The sequence below is a fragment of the Triplophysa rosa genome, linkage group LG6, assembly GCF_024868665.1.
Source record: "Triplophysa rosa linkage group LG6, Trosa_1v2, whole genome shotgun sequence".
In the NCBI taxonomy this organism is placed as follows: domain Eukaryota; kingdom Metazoa; phylum Chordata; class Actinopteri; order Cypriniformes; family Nemacheilidae; genus Triplophysa; species Triplophysa rosa.
This window is the reverse complement of record NC_079895.1, coordinates 16,064,836-16,086,943: the sequence shown is the minus strand read 5'-3', so window position 1 is coordinate 16,086,943 and position 22,108 is coordinate 16,064,836. Positions and strand designations below refer to the sequence as shown.

Sequence of the window (22,108 nt, the reverse complement as noted above, 5' to 3'; positions counted from 1 at the left end):
TCTGTCTGTGTGTGTGCGTGGTGTACCCACTCACTCCTCAGTAGTAAAACCTGAGATCGTCAACATTGTTTCCCACTTTTTTTATAAACATACTAAATGACGCTTATTTTGAAAATGTTAGAAGGCAAAACGAGGAGTGTGGTTTGGTGAAGGTAAATCTGGCAAGTCCCCACGTGTGAACGGTGACGCATGAGAGTTGATATGGTTATCGCTCCCCTCTGCTACATTTATTTCAGGCCAAAAGAAATTCCTTTTACATTTTTTAAACATGATCTTTTAAAATAAAAATGATCTTGGTAAATAGGAATATTTTTAAAATGAAGTTCTATGTATATATGTATGTATTTTAACAGTAACAACATTGGTTGCCACAACTGAAATTAACAATGAAAGACTATATTTATACACTGGTCTAAAAATAATAAAAGATGGGGGATGTCCCAGAGCCATTTTGACGTAACCGGGATTACCATATAAGGCAAAGGCTGTATTGTACGTTTATGATTTTTGCCTTGCAAATCAGCAAACAGGTATGTGTACACAGCTATCACCAACCAAGGTAGCATACAAGAATCACCATGGTACCACATATGCTAACAAAATATTATACAGTGTTTATTAAATGATGGTATTATTGATACTGCTTTAAAATCATATTACATCAATAAACAATGACACATTCTTTCAAAGATATTTCTACTTTACTGTACCATGGTGTTAACAAGAATCCTGCACTTCATAGATCATAGACAATATTGTCCATAAAATTTCAAAGACTAGACATTGTAATGTCTTATTCATTTGTACAGTCTCTGTTCATTTGTGGCTATATGTTGGATTGTAGAATTGCTCTAAAAATATCATTTTCATTCCAACACTAACTACAGAAATCTCAAAAATCAGACAAATTTTTGTCATACAACATTACAAACAACGACCAAAATCTACTGTAAAAACACTTTATTTTAAAAAGCCTGGTTATGTTCTTTTGTTTCTTACAGTTTAAATTTTACAATAACTTCACAATGCCATAAATAGCCTTGCATAGACCGAGTACATGACTTTTTGCTGGCTATTGAAAAACAGCACCATCACATCTACATGACAACAATCTGACTTATTGCACAAAAAAATGCAGTCAGTTGAAAAAACATTATTCACATCCACAGTGCATACACTGATATTGAGATGAAACAATGAAAGGCTCATTTAAAAACATACAAACTTACGGATTTTTTTTCTCATATAAAATGTGGCACATTTTGGAAAAGCAGCATTTGAAGAATTAGCCAGCAATAGTTTCTTGCAAAAACTTGCAGCAAATTAAGCATTAAGAAACAAGTACTTAGAATCTCAATAATCAAGATTGTCCCAAATGCATTAAAGAAAACCTGATTATTTTTGACACGGTGCCCTTGGATATTATCGCATTTAATGCTAAGAAGGCTGAGGCATGAATGGATGTCCACTCTCAAATACCCAATCATTACATAATTCTAAATGATTTTGGCTTTAAGCATTCTTGATCTTGGAGTTTGAGTGTCTTTACATGGTGCTATGATAGATTAGCACTGATCCGGATCCACTGCAGCCCCTGCCTGGTATACTGGACGATATGGGCCATGCTGCTGTGCAGAGTCAAAGGTCCAGTCAGTGTGTTCAAATAGTTAAAAAATTCTGATGAGACAGAGAAATAGACAATGCCTGATTACATAACCATAAAAAAAAGAAAAAAAATGTCATGCAGTCAGAAAGGGGGCCCTGAGGAGATGAAGAAAAAGCAAACAATTTTCCATTAACAGCACTGCATCTCCTTCTCTGAAACCCTAAGAACTCACCTTTATTTTCCTTGGCTAGGGTATCAGCCACCTCCCAGTACTCATAACTGTACAGCACACTGTTGGTAATATTGAGGTGGTTTGCTGCCATCTGGTGGATACGATGGGGAATGCTGATAACGTTGCTTGGTGAGCTGCCTGTATGAGGTCCCATTATATTGACAGAGCAAATAGAGGCAGGAGGTACAGATCCCCTGTAGAAATACAAATAGAGATGTATTGACACTCAAGCCCAACATAAAGGTCATTCACAGCTGCTCTGTATTTAAATGTGTGGGCCAGGCATTATTAAATCTTACTTTCCAGAATCGTTCCAGGGAGGGGTTTTTTGAGGTGCTTTTGGAGAACTCTAACAAAAGTAAAAAACAGTACAAATGTATAAAGGTATTAAATGGCATTTCCTTAAAATGCTGTATTGGCTTTAAAGCCTTCCACACACAGAATGATACATACCTTAAAGAAATCTAGCAGGACTTTAGAGTATTTAAGAGCGTGGTCCTTCTTGAGTCGAAACATTTGCCAATAAAGGAGAGCAAGACAGCGGAAACTAAAACCCAGAAACAAAGTTTGCTGTTTGTCAACAGACTTCAAGATGCAAGATGTAAATCTAAATGAAATGTCATTTTAAATGTACATTTTAAATTTAAGTTAAAATGTAACTTAAACAGAATAAGACCCCCTAAAGGGGTTTTGGAGTGCACTTACCACAGTACAGCTAGCTGTTTGTCCTCCTGACTGGCTCCAGGACCTGCATGACTCTTGAGTCTCATTGCGTATCTAACCAACACAGAAAACATAAATAATCAAAACACAAAGAAGGTAAAGGTAAAATAAATTCCTATAGCCAATGTGGTAGAATAAGAACATGGGTTTAAATTCTCATAGAACATATATATTGTTATTTACAATATTTACAATTCCATATGTCCAAAACATACAATAAAATGTTAGGGATGGGGATAGGATGTTAAAGGGATAATTCACCCAAAAATGAAAATTCTGTCATCATTTACTCACCCTCAGATTGTTCCAAACCTATGTAAATTTCTTTGTTCTGCTAAACACAATGAAGATATTTGGAAGAATGTCAGTAACGAAGCAGATCTCATCCCCCATTGACTCCCTTAGTATCTATTTTCCCTACTTATGGCAGTCAATGGGGGATGAGATCTGTTTGGTTACTGACATTCTTCCAAATATCTTTCTCTGTGTTCATTAGAGCAAAGAAATGTACACAGCTTTGGAACAATCGGAGGGTAAATGATGACAGAATTTTCATTTTGGGGTGAACTGTCCCTTTAAGGTGGTAGTCACCATTCACTATCATTCATTGTTTCACGTCATTCCTTAACATTCTGCAAGACATCTTATTTGCCACCAAGGACAGAAAGGAGGGTTTGGAACCACACAGGAGTGTTTGTTAATGTACTTAAAGTTGACATTTGAATATGTTTTAAATACTACAAATTAAACACCTGATGAGCTCCACAGTTTCAGCATACATAGCATACGGAGACTTGGATTCCAGTGGTCCCTCTTCCATGGCTTTACCACACTCCATAAATGACAAAGCAGCATCCACATAATTCACAGCTTTTCCTAACTTATCCACCTTAAAACAAAGTCAAAGACATTTGAAAAACAGTGGATAAAACAGGTGTAGAGGAAATATACACACTGGCTATACTTGTTAAGCAGTGCATTAAATCAAATCTTAAGCAAACTATCTTTGTAAAAAATGTTGTCCAGTGGCAACATGCAGTTTTTAAGGTATACGTTCAAAGTGATGTCACACCATTGCATCTGCTCGATGTTTCAACCTCTTGGCTTCATGCATGTAGTATTCGGCATGATGAGAACTACCACAAGGGGAAGAAAGAGAAGAAGTGAGAAGTTCAACATCTAAATTGGAGCATTGTTTAAATGAAACAGAAGCATTAACAAACTTGAACTTACACATCACTGATAGGTACAGTTCCTCTGTAGTGAGGAGGAAGGTTTGGGGGAGGAACGCGGGATCCAGAGAATGGCTGTGGCTGTCCTGAAAGCCCGACACACTCCATCTCTACCTTGGGCTGCATCTTTGGGACCTTTGGCGGCATTGATTGTATTACATTATGTAAGTGGATAAAAAAGAAAGCAAAAGAAAGAAAGAACGTTTTTGAAATTTACATACTTGCGTTTTCTGGGCTGTTGGATCTTTTCCTGGAGGTGTGTGGTACTTTTCTGTATGCTGTGCTTTCACCGAGGGCTTCGACCGCTCCACTGGGTCAGATGGAGGAGACAATGGGGACAAAGGCCTCTTTGCGTAAAAGTAATCTTCCTGGCATCTGCATGCACAACAGTAAAACGAACATAATTCAAAGCGCACAGCCATACTGTAAACATCAGATTACGCCCTCTAGTGGAACAGCAATGAATGTACCTTTCCCATGTTTACTTTTTGACAATGTGACCAACAGTTTCAATAATGCCAAGTAAAGTGTCAATGCAGTACTGTAGAACTATTGCATATTGGTAACATAATAAATAAAACACACTTAAAATAAGGTACTTTCGGAGAAAGATATTGGAAACAATTCATTCAAAAACGGTATCTGCATGAGAAAGATTGAAGAAAGAAAAACTTAAAGTAAACAGAATTTTTAGCTCTAAACATACCCATTGTGTTTGTTGTCAGTGCAAGTTTCTCCAGTATCTCTATTTTCTGACGCAGAACGCTTGTCTGTATGAGCTGGAGTTCTCTTATTGACCCTCTGAACTTCTCCATTCTCAGCCTAATACAGCAAAAACACCAAACTGTGCATATGTACCAAAACACACAATATATATACACAAACATACTTTTGCCAAGTAGCACATGTTCATGAATAAACATCTTTGTTGGTCCTGGAATAATAATATTTCAGGGTTATGTTTAGGCTTAAAGGGATAGTACTTCTTCGTTATCATTTATTCACCATCATGTTGTTCAAAACTTGTATATGATTCTTTATTCAGTGGAACACAAAAGAAAATATTGTGAGAAATGTCTCAGTGGTTTTGTGTCCATACAATGGATGTCAATGATGGCCAATGTTGTTCGTTTACAAACGTTCTTCAAAATATCTTCTTTTGTGTTCTGCAGACGAAAGAAAGTCATACAGGTTTGGAATGACATGAGGGTGAGTAAATGAACAAGAATCTTCATTTTTTGGGGGGATAAACTATCCCTTTAATGTTTAGATTTGATTTAGGACTCATTTACCCTCTGATTTTAGGGGTTGTGTAAGGCATTTTTAGATCCAGCAACACATCTTACTTAGCAAGATTACAATGACTGATTTTTCCTCACTTTTCTTTTACATCTGCCATCACCAGGCAGTTGCTCTGAGTGGTGAAGATGTCTCATTGATGTCTTTTCTTTTATCTTTCCTGATGACAAAGATGAAGACGAATGTCTCTCTGTAACCTCATTTGTATCTGGGACTCTGGACAGGAGCGAGAGGTCTATCCTCACTACTAGGTTCCTCAGGCCTCGATGTGAGATGGTTGGAGAATTTTCAGAACGGCCAAAAGGAACAAGTGTGTAGAGTTTGTGCCTGCCCCGACCCCTTTTATCTGCTTCTGGGGTGCTTAAGCTTGACTTGTTGGATTGACCACCTGCACCTGAGTTCTGTTTGTTGTGCCTCTTTTGGCCTGATGTTGAATCTGCAGGAACTTTGGTAACATTTCGTGGAGGACTGGACTCTGATTCTGACTCAGAGGAAGACGATGAAGACGACGAGGAAGATGAGGATGAGGAAGATGAAGATGATGGAGGCTTGGGCTGGATGACAGGAGTAGGGGAGGGTGGAGACAGTGGAGGGGAAGGGCTAGAGTCTATTACATGCGGACGTGAAGAAAAGTCCTCGTTGCTTTGCCTTCTTTTCTTCCTCCTCTGCTCCTCAGGGTTTAGGCTATTGGATTCCACTGAAAGGTGATGCTGGCTGTTGGTATGAGGTCTTTGCTTGGGCTGCACTGCTTGCCATTCAGTTTCATGCTCCCTCGTCCGTTTCCTTTTCCTCTCTATTTCCTCTGTTCTCCTGACCTCCTCGTCTTCCTCTTCGTCAGAACTTTGAACCCAGCGGCGCCTTGTTAGCTGCTCCTCTGCCAGTCTCCTTTGTCTCGGCTCCTTGCCGGTCGGCACCAGGGGTACTCCCTGGGCTTTACCTCGGCTGTCCACCTCCTGTTCTCTTTCTCTGGGATTTGAATGTTTTTGTGGGTGCCCAGATCTGGGCACTGGGGCATCACCAAGTTTAACCTTGGGCCTTGGGCTGGAACTTGTTTGGGAGCTTGGTTTAGAACTGGATTGCTTGGTATCAGGGAAATGTTTAGACTTGGAGCTAGAGTTCGAGCTGTGGCTGGATTGACTGTTTACGCGGTTTCTGGACGAGTCTTTGGGTTTTAAGGTGGGACCTCGGTCAGAGCTTTTAGAAGTATTAAAATGGGATGAATGCCCCGATTTGGAAGTTGACCGGTTGATTGATACTCCTGTAGGCTCACTGGTTCTGTGATTATGAATACTATGGTTGGTTGTAGATGAGTGCTTACCTTGTTGTTTCGGGCTAAGACTTGGTCTAGAGTTCAGCTTGGATTGATACTTTGGGTTAGAAGTTGGGTTAAATTTTTGCTTGATTGTGGATTTAGAACCTTTGGCTTCAGGCTTGTGTTGAAGGTTTTTGCGTGAGTTTTCCACCAAGCTGTGTTTGGAATGATGTTGGTAAGGAGGACCAGGTCTAGTGTCTTTGGATCTAGAGTCTTTAGGTCTAGACTCTTTTCTCTGGTCAGTGTTATGGTCCGGAGGCACCCATGGCCTGACTTTAGGACGATGCGATGGATTGGAGGCAACAGTTGGTCGTGCAGTATGACTTGGACTTTCCTGCTGAGTAACCTGAGGATATGTTAAACAATCTTGGGTGGGTATTGCGGTGGATGTGAAACATGGACTGGGGCTTCTGGGACGGTGTGGTGGTAAAGGACTGGGACTTCGACTCTCTCTGAGGCTCTCTCCTGGACTTGGGCACACACTTGGCACTGGACTTGGCACGAGGCTAATTCCTGGACTGGGGCAAGGACTATATTCAGGGCTGGCATGAGGACTGTTTCTGGGGCTATAGTGAAATTGTGGACTAGGGACCGGACTGTCACATGGACTGTAATCCTGTCTTGACTCAGAGTCTCTGCTCCAGTATTTTCCTGGTGATGGTCCTCGCCCACAGTCAGATTTTGCACTCCGGCGTCGTCCTCCTCCTGGGTCGTGGTCAGTCAGTCTCTTGGGGACTTTCTCAAGCCACCTGTCCAGCTGCCACTGTGTAGACGGCGGACTCTGCCCAAAAGTAAATTAGACAGAAGTAACATTTAATATAAATAAAAAATCACAACATATTGTAAATACAAATTCAAATATCAGGGGAATAGAGGAACCTAGATTATGATGACCATTAAATCTGGTTTTAACCATACATTCTTTAATCAATGAGGATGACAACAGTTAAACCACAGTTACTGCAAAATCATCTGCGTAAGAAGACATTGTGAAATAATAAAATATGAATAAGTAACATGAGCAGTTATGTAAACAGACTAGTGTGTCAGTGGAAAGGAGGGAAGGAGAGAGATTCCACAAAGTTCACACTCTCAACATAGCCTAATACCTGCTGATCCATACTACTACAGATCACAAAGTTAGAAAATTAGTCGCAGTTTAAACAGTATAGAATATTAGAAGTATTACTCACATTAATACTTAAGCTCCAGACTGTACTTTCCTTACTCTCCTCCGGTAGCTGACCAGAGCTAATTTAAACTTTTACTCCTTCCCTCAAACATTCCCCCTTCCCCTTTCTCTCTCTCCAGTACAGACACTGCATCTCTTGTGCCCCTTTCCCAGTGCCCCTCCTTTCCACCCCCCTCCACCTGGAACTGTGTGGCGTTTCCAAGCAGTTCCTCAGAGACGCTGCATGACTACATGTAGATGAAAAACACATGGTGTTCCCTCCCTTCTCCACAGGTTCCAAATAGATGGCATGTTCAGTAATCAAGCCAGCTATGTCACACAGACACCTTCATTCATATGGTGGTGTAGCAGCTCTCCACTACTGGGGCTTTTAATCCCTCCTTTTATAAAGTTGTCCACAAGCCCAAAAAATGCCCAATCTTCGATACAGCCGCATACTTGATTACGCAAAGACATCAGAATCAGAAGAAGGAGCTTTATTGCCAAGTATGTTTACACACATAAGGAATTTAACTTGGCGTCAGGAGCTTAGTCTAGAAGAAAGTGTACACATGGTGCAAACATAGTGCAAATATACTGTACATTAAGATAGAAAAAATCTATCTTAATGTGTCTATCCATACGAAACAATAACACAGCATGAGAAGATCTTTGAGAAGTAATAAGCTTAGTCAGGTAACAAATTATGACCCGGTTTCATAGACAAGGCTTAGCCTAAACCAGGACTATGCCATAGTTAATTTAGGCTATTTAAGTAGCTTTTATTAAAATGCCATAGAAAAAAACATTAGTGATGTCCATCTTGAAACAAAACAATGGCACTGACATATTTTAAGATACGTCAGGGCCAGTTATTTTCAGTTAAGACAGCTCAAAATTCATTTTAGTCTGGGACTAATCTTAAACCTTGTCTGTGAAACTGTGTCAACAAATGTTAAATATTCCTGAACCAACTAAGCGCTATGTTCTGTTTTCTGTTCTGAAATGAATGTGGACATTAATTACATTAGGTACTACAGCACTTCCTATCTATTTAGTCATCTGGTGCACCACATGTTGACATGACACCAAGATTCTAAATATCGGGGGGGCTGTGGTCCCCCCTCCACATTCTTCTCTCTCCACCCCCACCGTTCCTTTTTACTTCTTCCGCTACATAATGTTGCAGAAAGAGACAGAGGTCAATAGGAAATAGCAGATATGTCAAAATAACAGATGAACGTGAAAATGTATCCGTTTACCTCTGTGCTACAGTTTAGATTTTGCTGCCGGGTCGGTGACCCGTATTGGGCACGCGTTCTTGGGCTCGGGCTGCGTGATCGATGGCTACCGCTTTCCCACTCGCTGGAGGAGTCGGATCCCGACGACCCTGAGCTAGAATGTCTCACCCGTCCGCCATGTGTGTGTGTGCGCTGCTGCCGGCTTGACAAGCTGTCAATAAATAATGCACATGACAAACAGGGATTAGTTTAAGATATACGTTTAGATACATTTACAGAAGATTATCTATCAAGTTTAAACGAAATCCAAAAATCCTATCAGGCACACAGACTAAACACTGACAAAATGCTTGGAATTTAAGTGGTGTGTGTAGGTGTTCAGAGGATTAAACATGTTGAAAAGCCAAAAGAGACGAATAACGGTTTATCATCCAGCTGTCACATTCCACATATTCTGACCTCTTCGATATGTATCACATGCACGCACGCACGCACACACACACAAGCATTAGAACATACTGACACTTCATACAGTTACAAACATATATGAACACATCACAATGCACACACACTTACCGGTCATTATCTGCCCAAGAAGTTGTTTGCTCACTTCCCTGTTTGACAGATTAGAATAAATAAAAGACAGTTTCAACTTGGAATCTTCAACTGAATGGTAATTATTAGCATCTTGACCAAAGCAAAAGGAAACATTGATCCCAGCACAGTCTTGCAGTGAGCCAGAAAGGTCACAAGCGTCTTGAATGACTCAGCCTGTTATGACTCATAAACCTGGAGTCCTGGGTTGAGAGTGTGGGATACAGGCACGCACTAGTAGCTGGTGTCCTCAATTTAACATTTTAAATCAACAGTCCAACAAACACATACTGTATGGACATAAACAAAAATACTGAGCACTGCATAGAAAAGAATAGTAGGATTTCTAATGTAACTTTAAGACTAACTGTCATTTTACAATCCAAAAACAATCCCTCATCAAAAACAAGATTTGTATTTTACACAACAAATATGAGTGTTCTGCCAGCTGTGCATGAAAATCAACACATACTGGAGCTTCTGTGCTAAGTTTGTTTGTAAAGGTTTGTAATTAAAACACAGATTAGAAATACATGCAAGAAAAACTTTAATTCAGTAAGTAAAGAAATACAAGAAAAAGATCATTTACAATTCAGTGTGCATTTACGCATACTGAATGTGGAACTGTAAGTAATAAATAAATAAAGATTTTCAAACTCTTCTTTGAGGGCTAGCTCACCTCAAATTCTTTTATTCACCCTCATGTCATTCAAAACCCATGATTCTTTCCTCTGAGGAACACAAAAGAAGATATTTTGAGAAAAGTCTCAGTAGTTTTGTATCCATGAAATTGAAGTCAATGAGGTCCAGTGTTGTTTGGTTATCAACGTTCTTCAAAATATCTTTTGTGTTCTTATACAGGCTTGGGATTTGGTGAATATTGATTAAAGATTTTATATTTTGGGTGAACTCCTACTTTAAAGTGACCATAACTCAGACAGTTTCTGCATATCTCATGTTAATCTTGAGTCCTTACAGAATAGTATCGCACCCTTCAAATATCCGTAGAGTCTTTAGTTTGATCACATTTATAAAAGACAGATACAGCTGTACGATTATTTCCGAAAGGGGGGGCACGTGCGCACCCATTGCCAACAAGACACAGACAAAAAAACGTTACGAAACCTATACGAACGCTGGGGGAGTGTATCGAGCACAGAAATACTATGTCATACGTCCAACTCGTTTTTTGACAAGTTGAAGCCAGCATGTTTAACATTGTAAATAAGTCAGAATGCATGAAACACAGTTGCATGACCCCTTTAATAAAACAAAGAACCTAAGATTAAAATTACCTAGAAAACAAAGTTTGAGTGAGGTTGGAAGTATTACATGTGAACATATCAGAATATTGCTTTGCAAGTTCTGCAATGACAGTATGCGAACAGAACTGTCACATGAAACTGTGCGTGTAATGCATGTTGTCAAACATACAGTATAAGCTGTTTGTTCAGGTAGGCTACAACTCATATCTGTGAGGAAGGGAAATAACCATTAAAACTGTTTGACAAAGTTAGGTTTCATATCAGCAAAAACACTGGACAACAATAGAGTATCGCAGAGATGGCATATTTTTGTAGGCCAACTCTGAAGTTAGCGCTGAGTTGGAAGATCGCAAGAAATGAGCTCTGTGATTAACAGAGGTTTATGATGTTAAAATGTTTTGTCTATCAAGATATTTACGAATTAACACAATATTTGATATTTTTTAGGCATATGTATCGGCAGACATAAAAAGCTAACATGATGCTATTAACAGTCGCGGTCACTCGATATCAACGTCACCACCACCAAGCCTCCAACAACTTTTTAAAAACTTTATTAAAAATGTGTTTCCTGGTAAGTAATTACTCAGTGAATAAATATCCATCAACGTTTTTAGGGATTTGCGTCTATTTGACATAATTTGTGAAATTTTTATGCGTAATGACATTTAATCTCCCCGCCAAAGTAGGCTATGTAGTCGCTTTTAGCAAACTTGTTAGCAACCACCGTTTTAAGACATGATAAAAAGGGTTATAACTGGTGGATTTTGTCATAGAATAAAACATGAAGATATTTAGAGGTTTTGTTAACCACAAACCTTATTTTAGGCATTTAACCAAAAACCCATTAAAAAACGCATAGACTTTGGGGCGATGGAACCTGAAGTGCTAAAATGCTAACTTGCTTCTGGCTTTTGCATACAACAATACGTCATCTCTGCATCACTCTATGGTATCATAAATTTAGATTTTTTTTTAGCTCAAATCATGCTAAACAACTGTACTTTTCAGGTTGGTCCAGTTAGTGTGTTTTTTAAGCAAACACTATCAGAAAGGTTATTTTAATTAACAGATGGGACTTCAATCAGCATTGTGATCCCTCCCATTCCTTTCCTACCTCATCCCTGTTATCCTCGTCACTGCTGAGTTTCAAGTCATCAGCGAGCATGCTGGGATAGAAAAGACAACGCGGTCAGCATAAGCATCTTAAATATGACTACTTCACACCATCTTGACAGAGATTGTATCACATTACAAGTTTCAAAGAGAACACACTCATAAACACAGCGCCCCGATATAAAACAGTTCTTGTTTTTTGATGGTGGCGTGTTGCAGGGACCCTCTGAGGCTGTGTTAACCAGCTCTGTAATTAGATACTAACTCAGTAAAGTTTATGAGGTCAGTGAAGTTTGTTGGTGCTTAGAGATAAGATATATTGCTGACTGAACCCTCTGTATGAAGTTAGTTTTAAACAGCAGTTGGTCCCAAGCAGTAAAATTCCAGAATCCTTTAACTGATTAAACATGCTAATATGTATAGATGTTCAACACAGAATGTCGTGAAGTTAATAGTTTATGGTACAATAAAGCTCACGGTCAGAAGCAGTTCAGACACAAGCTGGTACTTAGTAACTGTGAATAGATTCGGGTGGTGTGCTGTTCACTTACGATTTGTGAGGGGCCACGTGTGGACGTGAGGGGACCCTCAAAGAGACACCATCCCTCACTGAGAGCGAAAAACATAGAGATAAACATCATTTAGAGAACAATGTAAAAACACATCTACATTAGTATAGCTGTGTACACATGTACAGACTGTGCAAGTTAATCACACTATTTTATTTTGATTTACTTTACTTTATTTTATTATGCACATACATATTTGGTTTGTGCACCATATACAACTGATTTACTTTTTAAAGCTGAAGTGTGTTTTTTAATTAAAATATTTGTTTATTCCAGCATAACATGCTATTAGTACTTCATTGGTACGTTGAATTTCCTAAAATTGTAAACCCTGTTGCTCTGTTGTTCCATCAAAATAATGATCTGTATTAACCAATGAAATAAGTTTGGGGTGGCTATTTGGCCAACCAATGGAAGACAGGAGGAAAGTTCAGAATTAGTTTGAAAACAATCATTATTGCAAACAAAACTTGTCATTTGAAATTCAGTTTGATAACGCTGGAAGTTACTCACGTCAGCTTTTGATTCCAAGTTATTTTCTTACATTCAAATTTTATTTGAATCAGGAACAAAACATTCTGACTAGAATTCAAGTCAAATTTATAATGGAACACAAATTTGTAATTAAGCGTAGCATGTTTACCATGTCTGTGACGGGAATTGGACTGCTTTCCTTCCTGTGACAAATAAAAAGAATAAACCTGTGTCAGTCTCACAAACACACAAAATTAGCATCTCACAAAAGGCAGGTGAGGGGACAGTGACAGACAGAGACACTACAGGAGCCTGTGCGATATATTGTCTAATTTATCGTGCTTGCTGGCAGTCTATAATGACTCATGTGAGTACCTTTGAGTGTGAGTACAGGAAATGTTGAGTACCCCCTTCCTCTGGGGGCTGCTGGTAAGGCCAGGACTGGGTCATATCCTGAAGAGAAATAAGAGGACAAATGAAAAAGTGCTTTTAGTCTGAGGTTCAGAAGAGAAACAAACAGACGTTTTGTGATATATGTATCACAGCCTTTCGCAATGTTTTTATCCACTGGCATCGTAATACTTTACAGCGATTGTGAATTTAACTTTTGAGATGGCGTTGATGTATTGTGAGGTATAAAGACATTACAAGCTTCCTCTATATGGAGTTTTTCAAAAATGCTTCAAAAGTGTCCCTAAACCTTAAAATATTATAGAGGTGGTAACCGAGTGATAAAGCAAGTGATGACTTCAGAGGGTTTTAATGATCATTTGCCAAATGAACGCTTTCCTCAAACCACTCATTGAAATTATTATGAACTTATTATTGATTATATTAAACTGCTATTGAATATTATACACATATAATAATTTTATACACGTTTCACATACAGTTTGCCACACATTTAAATTAATAGACAAAATCACTGAAATATAGAGAACAACAGCTAATTCAAATATACCACCTTCTCTCTGATCGCCAGATAGCTCAATCTTCACAAATTAAGCCAAAGTAGTATTTTGCAGTGTAGCTGATGCTTTTCCCTTAAAACGGCTTTAATTATAACTGTGTCTGTATTGGTTTAAATTCATGAAATCCATGTAAAACTGCTGCAAGTGTACTGTGGGTGTTGCAGAAGTCTACAAAGTCTAGTTTCATTTTGATCTAAAGAGATGCTTTTAAATGAACTTTGCAGGAGAGTTCATGACCTTTTTAAAGAGAACAGTTTCCATGGAATTGTGGAAGTTCGGCCATTTCTCATAAAGTGTGTGATTAATGAAATACTCAGATAAAAAACAACATATCGTTTATTGTGTGCGGTTTCTGGTAGAGAATGTTTGTGTGTATGTGGCACTGAACAGGAAGCAGTCTGTGAAACGGTGATGAGTTATCTAGTGATAGTCGTCAGGGAAACAGATGTACAGTAAGTGTTTGCTGGATTACACATAATTTAAACAGATCTAATTACAAGCAAACCAGACACACTGGAGATTTCATAGTTACATTTACAATGACTACAAAACCTAACTGTACTACATTTACAGTGATACCAAATGCAAATTATTTATTCTTTGCAGACATTACCAAACTTTGTAATCTTCAAAGAATAGCAGAGTATTAAGAAAATGTATTTGAAAGGCAGGGATCAGTTAAATCCTTCATTACATCTTATATTAATATATATATATATATATACAGTATATATATATACTGTATAGCCTAATATTTTAAATGGTTCAAAGAAAACTACTTTTCTCTCTCTAAAGGTGCTTTTATACAAAAGGCAGAATACGTAAGGTTGCAAAACAACAACAAAAGCGCAGGACATCATACATTACGTCGTGAAAAAATCTTGGATTAATAGAAACAACAACAGAGTGGCATGCTGTAACAACTACTACTAATGCATTTTCATGAGACTCATTGTTTTGCCATGAGGTGTGTGCGACTGCATGCGGTGGCACTTTACACATCGATCACTATATGTGACATCAAAGTGTCGCGAGAGCGACTCGACAGGACTGCTCTCGAATCTCTCTCACAATATTTAATGTCATATGCCGATCAGTCTGGGCAGCCACATGAAGTCAAACACCTATGATTTTTATGGCAGTAAAAACAGAACCCGAGGATAATACGGTCAATTCAATTCAATTCAATTTTATTTATATAGCGCTTTTCACAATGTGCATTGTTCCAAAGCAGCTTTACAGGAGCAAATAAGAAAAACACAGAAAGGTAAAACACAGCACAGTGCATGGTGTTTATAGACCAAGCAAGATCATTATAATAAATAATATCTAATAAATAAATGAATAAATAAATAAATAAATGCAGTCTCCCGGTAAGCAAGCCAACACTGAACTGCTCTGCTCTGCTGTGGCGAGGAACCCAAACTCCAATGATGAATAATGGAGAAAAAAAAACCTCGGGAGAAACCAGGCTCAGCCGGGAGGGCCAGATCTCCTCTGACGTGTCATAGCTGCAATCAGTGACCCCTACCAAGCCACCGAGCAACGTCCACGAAGAACAGGGAGAGCCCACGAGCCGCGACCCAGGAAACCCCACCCGCCGAAACCGTGCAGGTCCAACCCGGTCCCATTCCGCGATCAACAACAGAGAACAAAGGAACAACCAGGGAAAAGTAGTAATGGCATAATTAACTTTATTCCTCTGATGTCCGACATCGACCACAAAACAAGACCAACCAGACCAGACCCACACAGTCCCAACAAATGAAACGCCCCGAACCACAACCAACAAGCCCCCCCACTCCCTACAACACCCACCCAGCTACCTCCAATCAAAGTCACTGAGTACAGCCATAACTTCATGTATGGTCATGTCACCATACCAGTGTTGGGCAGTAACGCATTACTGTAGTTTGATTACTTTTTTGGTACGGAGTAATTTAACGCGTTATAATTCCTAAAATAGTAATTAGATTATAGTTCCAAGCCCAGGTAACTATACGTTACAGCTGCGTTACATCGTTGCCGTTGTATCGTTTTATCATTTAAATTGTAAAAAGCGAAATAGCTTTTTCAAAGTCTGGATGCCTGACTGTCGCACCCGCGACGTCATCAACATAGTTGCCAAGTCCGCTTATAATACGCGACCTTGGGCTTTTTTTTCTGTCAAGTCGCGTTAAAAAATCACTTGTCGCGGGTTGCGGGTTTTGGGGCTTATTTTAAAAAATATGGTAGCTTGCTCTGAATCTGACAAGCAACTTCGTTTCTTTACATCTATGGTCGCTGTTTTGTTCAACCCATTAACACTGTCTGCCCACAGCTAGGCTTTTTGGACTACATGAGGCAGCGCACAAGCTAACAAGCTAACACTCACGGTGTATATATAATCCACACTCTCAAAGTGAGTATAGTATATTTATAGTATATAATAAATATAAACACTGTGAGAGTTAATTTGACCCTTTTTAACACTGGCGATTTTGCTGTGTTGGATGTAATGAGGACAGAGGTTACACTGGTTAAAATGGTAAATTCCTCTGGATTCAAACATGGAAACATTTGGGACACTGTTTTTTATATATATTAATGCAAAAATCTTACATATTGGGACTTTAAGGTTGCTATTTGTCCACTCAAAACAGATGTATTGGTGCATGAAAGCCAGATATTAATCTCATACCATTATTTATACATTTATAAATGCATGCAATCTCTGCAGCACTGAATAGTCAGTGTAAATGCACCTACATTTCAGATCCAACTTCTGTATTTTGCAGTCTAAATACAGTTAATTTATTTCAATCATTCTTCCTACCCTGTAGCAAAATCACTCTCAAAAACACAATCTTCCCTCTAGAGCAAAGCTCCTCCCCCTTTCCACTCATCCACCTGCTTCATTATCTCTCTCGTTGCTTCAGTCACCAAGGACTCATCTTTCTCCTCCAACAACAAGGCTTCCCAGGTGAACCTTCCACTTCAGCTATCTCTCTCTCTCGGTCTTTAACTCTTGGTCCTTAAATGCTTTAGAGTCACGACACATTTATACAAAAACCAGGTTAAGGGGTTAAAGTTGCCACAAGGCCAACAATCATTTTTGTGAGAGAAGAACAGCTGGACCAATCCCAATGCCATGTGTGTGTTAATGCGAGCAATCAGCCTCTCTTTCCATCAAAACATAGCCCTAATGAAAAGAATGACAGCGTTGTTGCAGAGAGACGAGGCCAAATGACTCATGCTTGTAAAGACACCTGCTCTACTTATACCCAAGACCACATCTGTGGATGTGATGTTTTAGAAAGTTCAGACTCATAGTAACAGGCGGATATGAAAAATCCAACAGTGTACTAAGATAACCCTTACACATCAAACATCTTACAAACTGCACGACGGTAGCAAATAAAAACTATTCTAAACAGCATACTGGTACTTTAATAATTACGCATGCTGTCTATTGACTGTATTAATTGGGAGACTGCATGAAAGATTAGTCACACCCAGGGCTAGCAAAAAAATCATCAGGTCCAGAATAAAAATTTAATGATTGAACACCCCTGGGTCCAAATAGTAGACTTTACAAAAGAAGACCTTAATGAACAACCCAACCACGTCATAGGGCCCTCTACAAAGTTGGTAAAAAATGGTGACCAGTCACACTACCTAAAATTAAAAGCTCCCTTAAACATTCATTATATACATTTTAAATATTGATTTAAAAACAACAATGCAAAATAGACATGTTATTAATATAGAATTTAAGTGTGGTGAACTGCAAAAATCACCGCATTTTAATCTGTGTGAGAGAGCGTTTTCCCTCCAAAACGATTATTCACTATTCATTGAGAAATGTAAATCCTCTATAGAACAATCCTATTCATATAGATTTTCTTTGTAAACAGTCCAAACATTTTTATTCAGCTAAATTCTACTCAAATAAATTCCTAATCCCCTTATTTTGCAGAGATTAAAAATGATGATTTTACAGTTTTAATGTACAAGTTAAGTATTAAATGTAAACATAAAGCATATAGAATTTTTCATAAAGGAAACACACACACACACACACACACACACACACAAACAAACAAGCATAATAAAAAAGTTATGCATGAGCAATTGTGCTCTAGAAAATATTTACCAATTAATATTTGTGAAGTGTCACTTGTTATAAATGGAGCACTATATCTGTGATCAAAGTATACATAAACGCTGCACAGCTGTCATCTGCATGTCTGCAGGTGATTTAAGTGCCATTGTGGTTGTCTGCACACATACACTTAAATACAGATATAAGCCCTCAAATGCTCTCAGTGCAGGGTCTGAATCACACACAGGTGTGAAGATTTTCTTTTTTATAAAGCCTTCCTATTGTTATTACATTGCAACTCTGAGCATGTGCACGTCTAAACAACCACCACAGCACCTGTTTGACTATCTTCAGAATGACTGACACAATGAGTCATCTGGAAAGCCAATGTTTGCATGAGTGAAAGAGTATATGAGCGTGTGAGAGAGAATTTCCCAAACTTCAATGACCGCATTTAACCTTAGGCTACTTACTTAGAACTGGTCTTCTCGCTCCAGCCAGTAGGCTACCTTTGAGTGGTCATAATGCACATTGATCTTCAACTTGTCTTTTCCCAGGTTGTTTTTAATTACTATTCAGGCGTACGCCTCAATAAATATTATTACAAGCAAGCTTTAGTCAGAAAGCCCACAAAATCCCCTTGATGCCATTGCGTCTCTGTGGATTAGTCCAAACCGAGATACTAAGGCGCAGCGACAAAAAAAATGATGTAACAACAACAGAGGCAGGTGATAATCGCCTTCACAGAGTCAAGAAACCCTCTAGTGTGACAGAAGAGGAAGTCAAGTTTTGAAATTTTGAATTTGAATATTTGAACCACATAATCAAGGTTGCGCGCGCCGCACTGCAAAACCGAAAACACCAAACTTGCGCTCAAAGGTATTCTCACCGGAAAACAGTTCAACTGCCAAAACCAAAAAGCATCACATCTCAGAGAAGCTGTCAGTTTATAGAGCGCATATTTCTTTAAATGACTGCTTTCGCTATTTTTGTTTTTTTTTGTCTTGCTGGTATAATCAATGATAATGTTACCACCACTACTTGTAATATTAATTCTAAACAAATCCGTCTTGATCAGCCAGTCTTTTTTCGCTGGCTAAAAACAAACGTACTGAAATATTGAGATTTTAAATGTCACTAACCTGGGACGCGTGCTGAAGCATGAAACAAATACTAGAAAGTTTCCCCTTACTTCCATAAACGGTAGGCATGTTGAGGTCGATTGTTCAGTTGTCCATTTTGGCAGGTACAAAAGCGCAGGACTGCGCTGCGCGTCAACAGGTCACGCATCAGAGCCACGGTCGGGGTTTCTGTGGAAGCACGCGATGGGCGGAGGCTGCGTGTACCGACCCGGTGATCATGCACCTTATCGCGTCAGAGAGCTCTGACGGCGGTGGAAGAAGATGCTCGTAGAGAGGCTTGTGCGTAAGCAATAAGGGAGGAGAGAAATACAGTCAACGAGAAGCTAAAGCGTGTATTCATCTGGGAAATTAATCTATCTATCTATTAATTTTATACAATTGTATTAAGATTTTTTTTATATTTAACAAACTAATACCCTTTTATATTTTTAAAGCAAACATTTTAACAAACTGATTTTTAGTGAATTAATTGTGTCTGCCTAATAGACTCAGTATGGATTTTAAGTGAGACGTCATTTCCAATAACTGAGGATCTTCCAAGAGAACTATTACATAACTGCAGATAAAGGCAGGACCCAATCTCCAGTGAAACTGTAGGAGTTTCCCAATGCATTTGAATTTGTTCAGAGAGAGAGAGAGAGAGAGAGAGAGAGAGAGAGAGAGAGAGAGAGAGAGAGAGAGAGAGAGAGAGAGAGAGAGAGAGATAGAGAGGAGAGGAGAGGAGAGAGGAGAGGAGAGCGGAGAGAGAGAGAGAGAGGAGGAGAGAGAGAGCGAGAGAGAGAGAGGAGAAGAGAGGAGCGAGAGAGAGAGGGGAAGAAAGAGAGAGAGAGAGAGAGAGAGAGAGAGAATGACCTTTTGTTACTCAGCATGCAGTGCACACCCCCACACCCTGTAATTGGACATCTCCCCAGTTCCCTGATTTCTCCACAATGTTCACAAATATGAATGAATAGACACTAATGCATTAAGCATCATGTGATCTACTGTAAGAGACGATTTATGATGCTTAGGAAGACACACTTTCACTAACCAGCCAAAGTATAATACTTATGATTAGTGGTTTCATCACATATTTCAAGTGATAGTTCACCCAAAAATGAGAATTCTCACACGAATTACTCAACCTCAAGTTGTACCAAACCTCTATTAATGTATTTGTTTGGTTGAACACAAAGAAAGATGGCAACTGTTAGCAACTGATATTTCTGGGGCACCATTGACTACCATTTTAATGGTAACGGTCTTTGTGTTCAACAGAACAAAGACATTTAGACTCTTTTGGAGTGGTTTGGAACAACTTGAGGTTGAGTAATTCATGACAGAATTTTCATTTTTGGGTGAACTATCGCTTTAACCTCAAGTATGAGCAATATGCATTCCAGAGCAAACTTCACTAAGGACAGTACAGTAGGTTACGATATCCAGTACACTGTGTGTGGTTGTTCAGCGCTGTGTGGTTTAAGAAACAAAATGAAGACGGTCTGCATATGGTGATGACAGGACTGTCCCAGATGTGCTACTTGTCTGTCTCATAGTGGTTTCATTACTCAAACCCAGCATGTGCTGCTTATGACCTCTTGGTCTTAGTCATTACTCATCCATATGTTGAGATACACACCTGGAGAAAGATTGAAACCGAGAAAAAGCAAGCAAGCGCATAAGAGAGGCAGTGTGAAATCAGTCTAAAAGGGAAAGCATGCAGTGTAAAAAATAAATTTCAAAGTAGTAATGCAATCTGACTAAAGTGAATCAGTGAAGCTGATTTGAATCTAAAATGAGAGTTAAAAGCAACACTTCCGAGTAAAGCACAAACAAGAGACGTATGGGAAAACGACATGCTTGTTTGAGGATTTAATCAATGTGCATCTGAGGCCTTTTGTGGAGGCAGAATATTATCTTGAGTAATAGAGTTATTATCTCTCCAACAGAAACAGAAGCAGATGAGTGACGCACTGCATAGGAGAAAACAGTCATAAAATAGTAATGAGTGTCAATAAACATTCACAGCTTTTTTTTGCTGTTTACACACATAAAACCAAAAGAATGTAGCGACAATAAGAAATTGTAGCAAAATGTATTTTTAAAGTCATTAAAAAGGGAAAGGGGTCATCTAGAGAGTGCTCAAGAAGGAAATTATAGCCGAGGCGTCCTTTGTTACAGCAACTATGATGGTGGGTCTGGGGGATTGTGGGTAATCCCGTGGCAGGCCTGTTAAAACATGATGTTTCTCCCTCCCAGCCACAGAGGGGTTGGCTCTCTCCTCCACTGACTCTGGAGACAGGCACTGAACCTCTACTGGTATCCATGGTGACCCACTGGGAACTCAGATTCCTCTAGGTAGCTAGCCAGATGATTCAGGAGGGAGAAGTTGTGAGGTTAACTGGTGATGTTTTTCATGATTGTGGTAAATGCTGATTTGTTGTTATTTTGATTTTTCAATTCCATCACACTTTTAGGATAAATTAGATTATACTTTGTTTCAATGTACTGCCATGTTGCTCAATATTATGGTACTAAAAATATACCAGCACAGTGGACACACTGAATCTCTTATCGTATCGTTTTTGCCAGACACACATGGAAACATATCAATGTTATTCAACAAGTGATAAAATATATATAAAACAAGAATAAATGTATGACTGTCTTGCACACCTCTTTGACTGAGTAATAGGACTGTCAAATGTTATGATAAAGTACGCCACCCCGCGGACTGTTTAATAACTGCATACGTTTCATGATCAAATATAACCTGTTTAAAAATGAAACAATCGGAAAGGATGTGTGTTCTCTTATTAATACTGATGAACACGCTTTCAACTCACACCGTGTAGCCTATGTATCTCATTTCACGACGAGTCTCTCATCACGTGCATTTTTCTCATCCTTAATACACTACGACGTAACGCGTCGTAATGAAAAAAAAAAACACACCACAATATTCTTTTGACACATTTGTCATGTAAAGACGAGTTGAACCCATGTACAGTCCAAATGCAAAGCAGGCGGGATAAGACTAGTCACATAAAGCTGTCTATGCTGTGATGTCATCTGCCGGAAGATGTGAAGCAGACGAT

General features: G+C 39.0%; 1 protein-coding gene across 3 annotated transcripts; it reads right to left on the bottom strand.

The window, feature by feature from the left end:
* Positions 1 to 720: 720 nt before the first annotated feature.
* Positions 721 to 19,341, bottom strand: aff3 (AF4/FMR2 family, member 3). 3 transcript variants are annotated; one of them, XM_057336823.1, is made up of 18 exons: positions 19,032 to 19,341; positions 13,210 to 13,287; positions 13,004 to 13,037; positions 12,343 to 12,400; positions 11,793 to 11,844; positions 9,393 to 9,430; positions 8,838 to 9,027; positions 5,173 to 7,185; positions 4,500 to 4,615; positions 4,015 to 4,168; positions 3,795 to 3,928; positions 3,634 to 3,697; positions 3,314 to 3,450; positions 2,544 to 2,615; positions 2,292 to 2,385; positions 2,138 to 2,187; positions 1,839 to 2,032; positions 721 to 1,677 (listed from the first exon to the last, which is right to left on the bottom strand). In XM_057336823.1, exons 1-18 carry the CDS (start codon positions 19,098 to 19,100, stop codon positions 1,556 to 1,558), a joined length of 3,669 nt encoding a protein of 1,222 aa, XP_057192806.1. In that variant the 5' UTR covers positions 19,101 to 19,341; the 3' UTR covers positions 721 to 1,555. The 3 variants fall into 3 exon arrangements, with proteins under 3 accessions (XP_057192806.1, XP_057192807.1, XP_057192808.1); XM_057336824.1 differs by having other exon boundaries at positions 19,082 to 19,340; XM_057336825.1 differs by lacking the exon at positions 19,032 to 19,341 and adding an exon at positions 18,363 to 18,403.
* Positions 19,342 to 22,108: the final 2,767 nt, after the last annotated feature.